We start from the raw sequence: 13,648 nt of genomic DNA on the forward strand, positions 1-13,648 counted from the left end.
CATTTTATTAGGATTTCATGTGACAGGCCAGCATTAAGTTGACTATACCTTTAAAAATATAAAAGGATGCATGTCTTTTTTAGATGTAACAACGCCTGAAAAACATACAGATTATTAATAACACCCTTAAACACACCCCTGTGTTTTAATTGGTACATTTAAGGACTTCCCCGTAACACCCTTAAACACACCCCTGTATTATTATTGGTTCATTTAAGGTATCGCCCCTAATGACGACAACCAATCAGCATCCACGGTTACGCCCCTCGGACACACCCCTGTTGACCCCATGACCTCCGCTCCCCATCACCCATGACCCCTCTTAAGGTCAAAGGTCACCTGTCAAAAAGTTTGATTGAAGGGTGTATTTTAGTCTCTGGCATACGCAGAGCTTATTCAGTTCCTGGATGACACGAGTTTGTCGCTAGTAATGCGCGAAGCTGCTGATGACGGACGGAAGGGTAAGCCCCGTGTTATTAGTGTATATACAGAACTAACCTCACTACAGAAGATTAACAGTGAGAGTGTAACGGACTATGTTTTAAGAGCGGAAGCCGCCATTACAGCACCACGAAACACTGGTGAAACTTTGAGTGATGGTCTGCTCATTGCTATGATTTTGAAAGGACTACCAGAGTCATACAAACCATTTATCATCCATGTAACACAAAGTGAAGCCTCAATGACTTTTAGTAAATTGAGAAGTTATGAAGATACTGAAAAAATGTGCGTGGCAGTAACAGAAGACAACATCATGAAGGCACGGGCCCAATCAAGAACAAAGTATGCAAAGGCGTGTGTAGGTGACCAGAGATCAAGCGGTGTCGACATGGTGTGCTTCAGATGCGGAAAAAAGGCAGGATTAGGTGCAGAAAGTTGCTGAAGAAGAGGATGGCAAAGAATATGCTTTCCGGCTGAGCGATATGGATCAGGATATCAAGAGGAGCAGTGGAATCAAAGCAAAGGGTTTGATGGTGGACACCGGAGCGACCTCGCACATCAGCACTGACCTGGAAAAGTTTAAGAAATTTGACGACAACTTCAAACTTGAGAAGCATTGTATAGAGCTAGCAGATGGCACCAGGTACAACAGAGTAGCAAAAAGACGGGGAGAGGCAGAAGTGACTTTGATGGACAGCAAAGGGAGACCTCACAAGACAACCCTGAAGCAGGCGCTGTACATCCCCTCTTACCCACAAAATATCTTTGCAGTGAAAGCAGCTACCAGTAATGGTACAACAGTGATTTTCAAACAGGGAGAAGATATTTTGGAGCACATAGATGGAACAAAGTTCCCCATCAAAGAGTACAATAGATTGTACTATCTGCAAACTGTGAGTTATGAATGGGACGATCAGTGCAAAGGTTCATATGATATTCAAACATGGCACGAAAGTTTGGGGCATTGTAACTATGATGACGTACAAAATGTACAGGGTGTTGTAGAAGGGATGGACATTAAGGGAAAAAATGATAAACAAAACAGTGTAAAGTGTGTATTAAAGGAAAATTCACCCAATCAAGAAACAGGGAACCAGATAAGAGAGCTAAAACAGCATTAGAATTGGTTCACACAGATTTAGCTGGACCGATAGACCCAGAGTCAACAGAGGGCTACAGGTTTGTGTTGTCGTTCACTGACGACTTTTCTGGTGCGGTTTTTGTGTACTTTCTGAAACATAAGAGTGACACTGTGCAGGCAACAGAAAGGTTTTTCGCAGACACAGCGCCATACGACAAAATTAAGTGCATACGATCTGATAATGGTACAGAGTTTACTGGGAAGTGTTATTAAACGCTACTAAACAAGAACTGTATCAGACATGAGACGTCAGCCCCATACTCGCCACACCAGAACGGCACTGCCGAACGAAACTGGCGCACACTTTTCGACATGGCGAGGTGTATGCTAATAGAGAGTAACTTACCTAAAGCATTGTGGGTTTACGCAGTTCAAACAGCAGCCGCAATAAGAAACAGATGTTTTAACAGACGTACAAGACAAACTCCTTACCAAATGATGAGTGGGAAAAGACCAAATTTATCAAGGATGAAGAAGTTTGGTTCAGCATGTTACACTTACAAACAAGACAAGGGAAAACTTGACTCAAAATGTGAGGAGGGAATTTTTGTAGGATATGACAAAAATAGCCCAGCCTACTTAATCTATTTCCCTCACAAATAAAAAATCCAAAAACACAGGCTAGTGCAGTTCGTATCCAAAAAGATGTTGGAGCAACAGACGCAAACTGATGTGATAATAGAGGATGATTCTGACATACCTAACAGGATAAGAAACGAGCCAGATGAGTCAGAAATACCTGAGCAGAGTCAGGATCCAGCCACCTTCTTGGAAGCGAACAGCAAAACTGACACTATCTGTGATACAGACCAAAACACAACACGTTATCCCTCTAGGATGAGGAAAAAGCCTAGTTACCTGAATGAATATGTAACGGATGAGGACATCGAAGACCAAGTATTGACAAATATTGATTATTGTTACAGACTTCTATGTGATGTACCTCTAACATTTGAAGAAGCTGTACATTCTCAAAACTCAAAAGAATGGAAAGGAGCAATGGATGAGGAAATGTTATCGCTTAGAGAAAACAACACATTTACTCTTACAACCCTTCCTGAAGGCAAACAGGTAGTGGGGGGAAAATGGGTTTATGCTGTGAAAAAGAATGCAGATGGAAATGATAACTTCAAAGCTAGATTTGTTGCAAAGGGGTATAGTCAGAAGAAGGGTACCGATTATGAAGAGACTTTCTCTCCTACTGCGAATTTAACTAGCATTAGAGTTCTGATGCAGAAAGCGGCACAGGAAAACCTTATCCTCCACCAAATGGACGTTAAAACCGTTTATCTTCATGCACCTATAGACTATGAAATATATTTGGAACAACCAGAAGGTTATAAAGAAGAATCAAATGACAATGAACAGCTGGTGTGTAAATTGAACAGATCATTATATGGTCTGAAACAGGCTGGGAGAAATTGGAACAATACCTTGCATGATTACTTGTGTGAAAACAATTTTGTACAAAATCCAGCAGATTACTGTGTGAACATCAAGCAGGCAGGAAATGATAAGGTCATACTTGTGGTATGGGTGGACAAACTGATCATCGCTGCTACCGATGAAAAAGTAATGAATAATGTCAAAAAGGTTTTAAAAGCAAGGTTCAAAATGAAGGACTTGGGAAAACTAAGACATTTTCTTGGTATCAATTTTGAACAGAGTGAAAACGGTGTAAAAATGTCTCAAACAAGGTATGTAAAGAAAATACTCCAGAGGTTTGATATGCAAGACTGCAAACCCAGAACTACGCCTTGTGAACAAAAACTGGACTATAACGATGATTCAGAAAAATTGGACAATGTCAAAAAATACAGAGAAGCTGTTGGCAGTCTTATTTATTTAACTACCTGTACAAGACCTGACTTAAGTTTTGTTGTCAGTAAGCTGTCACAGTATTTTGCAGAACCTACAGAGAAACAATGGACTACTGTGAAACATGTGTTAAGGTATCTCAAAGGTACTTCTGAATAGAAGCTATGTTACAAAAAATTTGAAGATGAGAATCTAGGATTACATGCATACAGTGATGCTGATTGGGCAGCTGATGTTGATGATCGTTGTAGCACAACTGGTTATTGTGTTAGTTTGTGTGAAAAAGGGCCACTGATTTCATGGAATATTAAAAAGCAGCCTACAGTCGCATTGTCCACATGAATATATGGCTTTAGCTGCTACCATTCAAGAGTGTTTATATTTGATGCAGCTACTTCAGAGTATAGACTATGAATATGCATCAACTAAGGTTTATGAAGATAACAAGGGTACTATAGCAATAGCTAAGAACCCTGTGAAGAGACAGCGTTGTAAACATGTTGACATAAAGTACCACTTTGTCAGATCAACTGTGAAAAATGGAAAAGTCTGTTTGAGCTATTGTCCAACGGACCAGATGGTCACAGACATAATGACCAAGCCCGCGACAACATTTAAGTTGATCAAGTATGAACATTTTGTTTTCGGAATGTAATAAGATCATTTTGTTCATGAAAGTTGACAACCTGAGCAAGTGGGGGTGTTAAGGTTTATGCTCCCGGTTATATAAATATGTGTAAGCTTTTATTTCCATAAGTCAGTAAAGGAAGTGATATGTTAATTGAATAGCCAATGAAGCATGTTGTTGTTCTGTGACATGTGATAGTTAATAAAATGGAGTGAAAGCAGAAGGAATCTCTCTCCTTCTCCACTCTAAGCTGAAACTCGAGTCTGTATGAAGTTATTTCTCCGTCAGATTAAGAACGAATAATGGGTTAAAGTACTGCTGTGAAGTTAAATCTGCTAACACCTCATAAACAAATCTCAATTCAATTTAATAAAAAAATTATTTATCAATCCGAAAGGGGAATTAAATTCTGTAATTCATATTATACATATTTCCTTAAAGAGTTTTAGATGACAGCTGTAGGCAGGAAGGATCTACTGCACAAGTCAGTATTACAGCAGATCTGCAGAAGCCTCTGACTGAAAAAACTCTGTTAAATGGCAGTCTGATGAAGAGGAGGCTCAGGGTTATCTGTAATATTTTTAATTTTATGAAGAATGCTTCTTTGTACAATTAACTCTAGCGGTTCTAGGGTGAGCCTCAGAACAGAGCCAGTCTTCTTTATCTGCTTGTTCAGCTTTTTTAGGTCACTTACTCTGATGCTGCTACCACAGCAGATTATGATGGAAGGAAAGGCACACCCCATGGCAGACTTACAGAAGATCTACAACATCTTGCTGCAAACACTGAAGGACCTATGTTTCTTTAAGAAGTATAGACTGCTCTGTCCCTTCTTCTAGATGGCAGAAGGACAGTGGGTTTGTTGAAGCAGGTATATGATGGCATCTTCAACTTCAACTCCACGACGATAAGCAAACTGCAAAGGATCCTGTAGGTTGCTTGTTAGCAGTTTTTCAAGGACCTTCATTATGTGGGATGTCAGGGCAACAGGTCTATAAGTCACTGAGGACTGATGGGTGAGTTTTCTTTAGTACCAGAACAAGACAGGAGATCTTCCACAACACTGAAACCTTCTCCTGGGCCAGGCTAAGGTTAAAGAGGTGCTGCAGAATCCCACAGAGCTACTCTACACAGACCTTCAGGACTCTAGGGCTGACACCATCTGGACCTGAGGCCTTAATCTGGTTCAGTCTCTCCTGCTGCCTCTTTTCCTGACTTCTAAAGACAGATAGGTGGAAGGTGGAGGTAAAGGGAGCATCAACATCTACTGATTTGGTTGAAGACAAACATGTAGAAGCAGAAGGGTCCATGGCTAATGCAGAAGATAAAACATTTGAGGTTTGACAGGGAAGCTTTGGGACAAAGGATGGTGAGATGTCTCTTTGGCTGTGAGCAGGAGAGGAGGATGCTGAGCTTGTGTTCAGTTAATCGGCTCTGTCCAGACTTTTATTTATCTGGTCCTCCTTCTGCTTGAAGCCTGTGATCTTCTTCATCCCTGACCACACATCTTTGTTATTGGTTTGCTGGAGCTTGCTCTCCAGCTTCTTCTTGTGCACCTCCTTGCCATCTCTTATCTTGGCTAAGTTGCTTCTGTATACTCATCAATAATTCTCTGTCTCCCTCTCTCAAGGCTCTTTTCTTGTTAAGCAGGTCCTTCAGGTCATTGGTGATCCAGGGTTTGTTATTGAGGAAGCATCTCACTGTTCTTTTGGGGATGATGTTATCCATACAGAAGTTTATATAGTCGGTTACACAGGGTCACGGCATCGATGTCCTCTCCATGTGGCTGCCACCATAATGCACCACAGTTGCCTTCAAACAACCCCACATGGCTTTGTCAACTTTTTACCATCTTCTTACAGTTCGATTCAATACAATATTGTGATCTGATTTGCCTAGTGAAAGTCTTGCCTTAGAGATGGATGAGTCCTTGACATTTGCATAAAACAAATCCAATGTTTTGTTTTTACTGGTAGAGCAGCTGACAAACTGTTGAAACTTTGGAAGTGTAGCAGAGAATGAGGCCTGATTAAAATTTACTAGATATTGCCACAACAAGTAAAATTCCTCAGGACACTTAGCCAATAAATTCTTTACTTCACTTCTTATGCTGATAAGACACAAGCCGTTCCTTCCTAATTATCTGTCAATCTAACAAAAATAATGTTTTATGGTTATTGTTTTTTTTTTCCCACACGCATGACACTCTCAACAAACTTGCAGATAATGGTTCTGAGCTTTAAATCATTCTAACGAAAGCTTCCTCACCACAGTTTTTTTATGTTTGATGCAGGAAATCAGCTGAATGCTCCATATTGCAAAACAATAAAAAGGGATTTTGCAGTGATGTTGGTTAGAAGCTGTCCTGGATAAGAGCCGGAAAACTGGAAGGCAGGCTGATCATATCAACTACTCTACGCACAAACCTGACTGCAGCATGTGTCAGAGATATGTAGAAAGACATAAGATTATTAAAAAGGAAATCATATATATGAACCAGAAAATGTTTATTGTATAATTCATTTAGAAAAGTATATGTAAATTTGGCATTAACATTTAAATCATAGCTCAGTTCAGGCTCCACAGCCACTTATTTCCAAAACAACTGTTTATCTATAAATTTTATTATCAACAACAGAGCGCTAGTTCAGTAGGGATACAGACTGTTTCATCACTATGATGAAAAAATAATTAGAGATGCAATAGATAATGGAGTTCTTTAAAGGCTTTTTCCACATATTTAGCATCCCACGTCAAGTTCTCTCATAATTAAAATAAACTTGTTATACAATGGGGGGTTCTTTTGTGCGTGTTTTTTTTTTACAGTAGTTTGAAATCGGTGCTACCACAGCGTCACTTTTCCTGCTAAGGGACATCTAAGCGTTGTTCTATTCTATTCTATGATTATTTAACATATATCATGACGTTTTTACCATATAGGACTCTTCCTTCAGCTGCTGTAAATATTGCTCATGTTGCCTTCGAGTGCTCATGTTGGCAACCTAATCCGTGTGAGTCCAGTAAGCCTCCCTCAGAGCAGAGGAGGGGAAAGGTCAGCCCTGTCAGTAGGCTATTGCTTATCAACTCAACTCATCACGACCAAACAGCGTCATCCTCCCGAATCAGATGTTTTACTCGACAGCCGCTTGTGAAATAATCGTCGCTAGTTACACATGCAGCCAAATGTGTTACTGACAGCTGTCAGAGATTAGAAGCAGGCTATTGCTTCTGCGTTCAATGTTCTTCTGGCACTAATCCCGTGGAATCCCGGTTCCCTTCAGACCGCAGGTGGTTCATGATAAAAGCAACACCACTTAACCACTTGCTTCCACATGTCGATCCCTGCTGCACTCAGTGCTCCAGTACAGCCCACAGACAGCGCTCAACTTCCGCACAACAGTTAGAAACAAACCAGCAGCAAAACAAACCACAATGCAGACCTACAGCTATATGAATGCATGAGCACTTACCTGAGGAAGACCGTCTCTCCTTGTCGGACAGTGATATTGTCCATCACTTTGTTGTCGGACTGAGAATCCCCCTGACTGTGGACCGGAGACCCTGCGTGCACAAGAAGCAAAATCCTCAGAGAGACAAGAAGCGTGCATTTGGGAAAAGCGACATAATATCGCCGGAAAGGCATCGTCTCCAGCCCCAAGAGGCGTCAAATCCCCCCAAAATCCCGCAGCGAGACAATGAGGCGTCTCGTTAACAACCCCGATGAGATAATTCAACCCCAGTTCAGTAGTCCAAATCCAAATCTGTGTGCAGGTAGCCTTGGTGCACACACACACACACACACCCCGACCCTATCTGGCTGGTAACATACACTCTTACTATCTGCTGTCATTCGACAGCAACCGTGCTTTTCTCTCCAGTTGTTTCTCTTTAGGAAGTAAGTGCAAACAATACGCGCAAATGCAGACAAATCCCTTCACAATGTCAACGTGGAACATACAGTTAATCTAACAATGAATGCAAGGCGAGGGAAAAACACTGTAGTGTTAAAGGAGAGAGAGATGCCAAGTTTCCGTTGATAGTCTGCCTCAGATGTTTCTGTTTTTTTTTTTTTTTGGCTGGCTCTCAGCAACACTTTCTGCTTACGCAAATACAGTCAAAGGGAGTTATGTAATAAACAATTATGTGTTATGTTTTGATGCATCTTATAATATATATAATAATTTATTATTCATGCCTTGTGTGTTTTCGACTTACTCGACTTACAATAAAATTAAAAAAAAGGTGTATAACTAAATAAGTGCATAAATAAAAGTGATACCAATTATTATTATGGGTATCGATGATAATAGATTATAATAGGTATCTCTATTCCTAATTGGCAAAACAGAAGAATTTATTCATTTTTAAGGGATTACAATTCCATTTTCTCTAGGCTTGCTTTGTTTTCAGATGTAAAATACCTGACCACCCAGGCCCATGCAGATCTAAAATATGACCCCATTACTGAACTCTGTTTTTCTCTGGGTGCCTAACTTGGGGCTTAATAATCTGTTCAGTGACTCTGTTTAAGGACATGGGCACACAATTTGGATTTTAAAAAGGACTTATAAAAACTAAGAGCCAGTGTGAGAAAACTCCACCAACCTCACTAAATTAGGTTTGTAGGTGGAATTCAGATCGAGCTAATCAAATGCATTGAATAAATTGTTCTCAGCATCTCTGTAAAAGCAAACGTGTGAGGCAGTTTACTGATCTGGAACATTTATGTCTGTGTGGAGCAAAGAGAAATGACACTCAAAGGGATCTTTAGGAAGCTATTTTTAATTTCAGTCAATCTGGGAATGATTATCAGTCAATTACAAAACAAATAGGAACCCATCAGTCTCATTAACAGATTGCTCTACAGCTGAAAACACAGATGTCAATCTTCTCAGGAGTGGAGGCTAGCAAAAAAAACCCCGAAGACTTCAGAATGTGAAGGACTAATCAAAGTATTAAATCTTAAAATTCATAAAAGTGTGATCACAAAAAGCAGAACACATATGACTTATATAAAAAATTGTCAGCAGAAAGTCTCGTCTCTAGAAACAAGAACATGGCAGCATGGCTTAGATTTCATCTGAAGCAACCACAAGCATTGCAAAGTTCCATATTTGGAGAAAACACAACATGTTTTTACCATCCGCTCACATGTGAAGAACAGTGATGGGTGGAACTGAAACTCATTTGTGTCACAATTAAAAATTTGCACAAAAATGAATGCCCCTAAGGCTCAACAAACTAAAAAATCTAAAAGAAAAATGTTGTAAAGAAGAGCGATCCAAAATCTAAATTCTTCTACAATTTATTTTTATGAAATAATGAGTAGGTGGAATATCTCATGCATCATATAATTTCATGTGAGTTGAACTGACACAGACAATCAAGTCACAAATGAAAATGACTCACATATAAGAACAATAACTGAACAAATATGCTTGTGTATAAAGGAATATTTTTTAGGCTTACAGTAGCAACATGAACAAGTTTAGATCAACGAGGCTAGCAACAAAACAAGGGCTGGGGTAACAATAGTTACAGTACATATAAAAAAAAAATTATATTCATTGGAAGTTAGCATTAAACTGTCAACTTACATGGTTTTTCAAAGGATATTCATTTCAAAATGTACACATCTCTGTTAAAAGGTTATGATTAGTGTAATATTTGATAGATGTGTTGCATACAGGATTTCTAGTCAGTGATTGATTTTCAGTTATTGTCCTAATTAGGCTTTTGCACACAATACAGTGCAACAATATGCAACTAAATATCTCCATGAAATACCTTGAATAAACAAGTACCCAATTAAACATAATACAAAAGTAATTTCCAACTTTCAGTACCAAAAAAGTAATCTGATCTAAATATCTAAGGAAATCATCTAAAATTTATTATAAAATTATAGTGTCTAATAAAGTCACAATGACTACGTAGGTGTTTTTTATAATTGCTTCTTTGGTGAACATAAGGTTGATTTTGTTTTACCAAGCTTTTCACCTTACAGTTAACCAATTTCAAATCACTCAGTGTTTTTTTCTTTTTCTTCTGTTGATATTGCAATGAAATAGTGTGTTGTTTTTACTGCTTGTCATTTGCTGGTCCTACTGGAGTGATTCTATTTCTGTTTATTTTTGTACCACTGGGCAAATTCTAGCCGGGCCAAAATAGTTCACACATTTAAAAATTGTCTAATTTAACAAAACCTGATAAAAGAATCAAAACTGAGAAAATTATGTTTTTCAATGTTTAGACAGTGGTACCATTTCATTGTCATTTTATTAAGTTTTAGACTTTTTGATATAATGATTTAAGTGGTTATCTGTTGATTGTAAAGCTTGGTTTCATCTAGTTGCATAGTACGTATATATGCAAATATCATTGCATCCAAGAATATTTTATGTCTAGTAAGGAGTATGCAACATATGTTTGTAAGCCATTCTGATATGTCTTTCATTTCTAAAATCCCTGCTGCAGCAATCGTGGTTTTGGCTAATAAATAACTGATTGTGTCATCAGCATACAATCAGTTATTTACAGCTTGTTGGCACATCATAAAAACTAAACAGCAAGGCATCCAAGATGGAACCTTGTGAACCTTATAGAATGATGTTCCAGATTGTTTTTTGGGTGTTGCTTGGGTACCAGTCATCTTGACAATTTGGTCTCCTCATTCGAGATAAAAAGCAAACAGAATGAATGCTTAGAAAGGTTAAAGATTATTCCAAAATTATGCTGTGGTTATCAAATGCCCTTTTCAGGTCTAAAAACACTGCTCCTATGACATTACCTTTGTCTTAATGACCTTTTGATATATTTACTGTGGTAAACAGCTGCCCATTCCTATCTAATATCCTGATTTAAATCAAGTTCAAGGTAATAAATCATTTATTCTACTGTCACTTTTTCCAGGACTTTCATAAAAATGGGTAAAATAGAAATAGACCTGTAATTTTCAACAAATTGTGGTGAAGGAGCTTTAGACGTTGCCACGGAAATAGTAGATCTGACAGATTTATTAGGTAGGCTATATTTTTTATAAGGGTGGTGCTTGAAGGTTTAAGATTAGCTTAAGGACATAAAATTCCACATCAGTTTGCAGGTTGCTCATGCAATCCCGGCTTTATTCCATCTCTTCTCTTTGCGATGATATCGATCAATAAGTTGAGGGTGGATTATTGTGATAGCTGGAACAGTTTCAGAGGAAGTTTTCTACATCGGTTTGTTTGCTGCTCACCTGGGTGCCTCCTGGGGAATCCCAGATACAAGAAGCAAAAGAGGGGATCCAGAGCTAGCGTACAGGTTCATTGAAGACTCTACCATAGACTCCTCGCCGGGAAATGGGGAGCTTTTTGCTTTCTTCAACTTTACCTTTGTCATCCTGTCACGGGCCTTGTTACCTGCAGCCTGTCCAGCGCAGGACAGTGTCTTGCTTTTAACTAAGGATCCTTTATCAGTTCCTGCATTGATGGAGGTAATCACGTTCTATATTGGAGATTTACTCGTCGTAACCTTTCTTCGGATTTGTGGAGCATAAACTACATGCCACTATCAGTTGGTGTAAGAGACACCTGGCTGTCAACGCTGTGCATGGCACTCTTCAAGACATGCTCCGTTTAGACTGGACATTGATGATGTTTCATGTAACGCGGCTACTGATTTTATCTCTTTTACTCTTTGAATTGTACTTAGCATGTGTGAGTCCCAACACAAAAAATGCCACATATTTGACCTTGTTTTCTCCTTAGGCCTTAATGTGGAATATGTTTCGGTGAAGCATATATTAAGTGATCACAGCTGTATATAATTTAATGTGTCTATTAATCTTAAACCAGCTCCCCATTGACTGATGATCCAAAGAGGGATCATAAAGAACATAAATAACATACTCCTCAAACTTTTCTTTCTCCTTTTAATTCGGCCTCTTTAGATTTCAACCTGATGAATGACTCACTTGTTTCATCTTTTATTACAGATTGTAATGACATTTTGGAAAACAATAGCATCTTTATAACAGAGAACTGTCCAGTGCACAAAGTGTCCCTTGATAAATAAGGAAATATTTGACATCAGGAGAGTTTGTCATTAGGCAGAACAACAGTGGAAAACACTAAGCTTAAGGTTCATAGAAGTTACATTAAGGAGTGCATCAGCTTTTTAAATGAGCTCCTTAAAAATGCCAGAACCAATTATCTTTGCAAACCTCCTCACATTAAAGAAAATAATTATATGTTGTTTGACACTAGGGCTGCAGCGAACAATTATTTTACAAATTGTCATGAGTCCTTGCAAAAGGACGTTAGAGAGTTCGTTGGGTACTGCACCCAATGCTCCCTGGCCAAACCCTCTCGCCGACTGCGAGCGGGTCTTCTGAGGCCACTCCCCATACCTTCACGTCCCTGGTCCCACATTGCTTTGGACTTCGTCACTGGTCTGCCACAGTCTGGGGGTAAGTCTGTCGTTCTTACCATAGTAGACAGATTTTCTAAAATAGTCCACTTAGCAGCCTTGGAGAAGCTACCCTCAGCTAAAGAACTAAGCACAATCATGTTACAAGAGGTGTTCAGGCTTCATGGGATTCCAAAAGACCAAAAGTCCAATCAAGGCCCTCAGTTCAAGTTTTGGGCCAAATTTAGTGAAACCCTGGGCATTGAACTGAGTCTGTCTTCAGGTTTCCACCCCCAGACTGATGGCCAGACGGAGCGTGCCAACCAGGAGATGAAGACCCGTCCGCGCATCCTGTGTGTAGAGGATGGCACGAAATGGGCAGAACACCTTCCCATAGTTGAACATGCTATGAACTCCATCGCCTGCAGTGCCACTGGTCTGTCCCCCTTCTATGTCCTGTATGGATTCCAGCCACCGGTGTTTGCCACCCAAGATCAGGCTGCCATAGTCCCATCCACATACCAAGCTGCCCAGAGGTACCGAAGGGTCTGGACCAAGGCCCGTGCCCAACTCCTTAAGTCCTCAGCAGTCTACACGCGTGCAGCCAACTGTCACAGGATCCCTGCACTCAACTACCAGGAGGGACAAAGAGTTTGGCAGTCTACTAAGGATCTTCCTCTGCGAGTAGGCACCTCGGTTCATCGGCCCCTTTCTCCAAAGTGGTTAACCCGGTGGCCGTCAAGTTAAGACTCCCCAACTCTATAAGGATCCACCCTACGTTCCACGTGTCCCGGGTCAAGCCTGTCCAATACTCCACTAACCTAATCCTCTCCTGCTTAGAGCTCCAGATCCCCTTGACGTGTGTGTCCAGATCCTGCTTCCTGTTTCCTAATAAAACTTTTAGAACTATTCAGGTGTCTGGCAATGTTGTGAAACTCGTTTCTCCACACATTACCCAAATCAATTAATCTGTTGACTATTTTTGATTAATAATCAGACAGCAAAATGTGCTGTAGGAGATACAGAATTTGAACCAGTTAAAGTTATATGATTAGGGTAGTGGACAGGGCATATTTATTGACAAACAAGGTTTTTCATCTTAAATGCAAAATGTATATTTTTGTTTGCACAGTTTTGGCTTAATTACTGCTCTGAGTGGGTTGTTCTTTCAGCAAATTGCATGTTTTAGTCTGTAGACTCCAGTTAACGATTATTCAATTACTAAATTAGTT

At 39.6% G+C, this 13,648-nt stretch overlaps 1 protein-coding gene across 5 annotated transcripts in view; it reads right to left on the reverse strand.

Annotated features, from left to right (window-relative positions):
• ntm (neurotrimin) overlaps positions 1-13,648 on the reverse strand; it is a 564,691-nt gene that overhangs the window by 167,835 nt on the left and 383,208 nt on the right. For 4 of the 5 annotated variants that reach the window (XM_047378905.1, XM_047378904.1, XM_047378902.1 and 1 more), the window contains exon 1: positions 7,499-8,085. In XM_047378905.1, coding sequence (XP_047234861.1) covers positions 7,499-7,671 — 173 coding nt within the window. In that variant the 5' untranslated portion in view covers positions 7,672-8,085. Of the gene's footprint in view, positions 1-7,498; positions 8,086-13,648 lie in introns of those variants that run through there. The other variant, XM_047378903.1, reaches the window with a different exon arrangement.

This window comes from Girardinichthys multiradiatus, chromosome 11 (assembly GCF_021462225.1).
Source record: "Girardinichthys multiradiatus isolate DD_20200921_A chromosome 11, DD_fGirMul_XY1, whole genome shotgun sequence".
Classification (NCBI taxonomy): Eukaryota; Metazoa; Chordata; class Actinopteri; order Cyprinodontiformes; family Goodeidae; genus Girardinichthys; species Girardinichthys multiradiatus.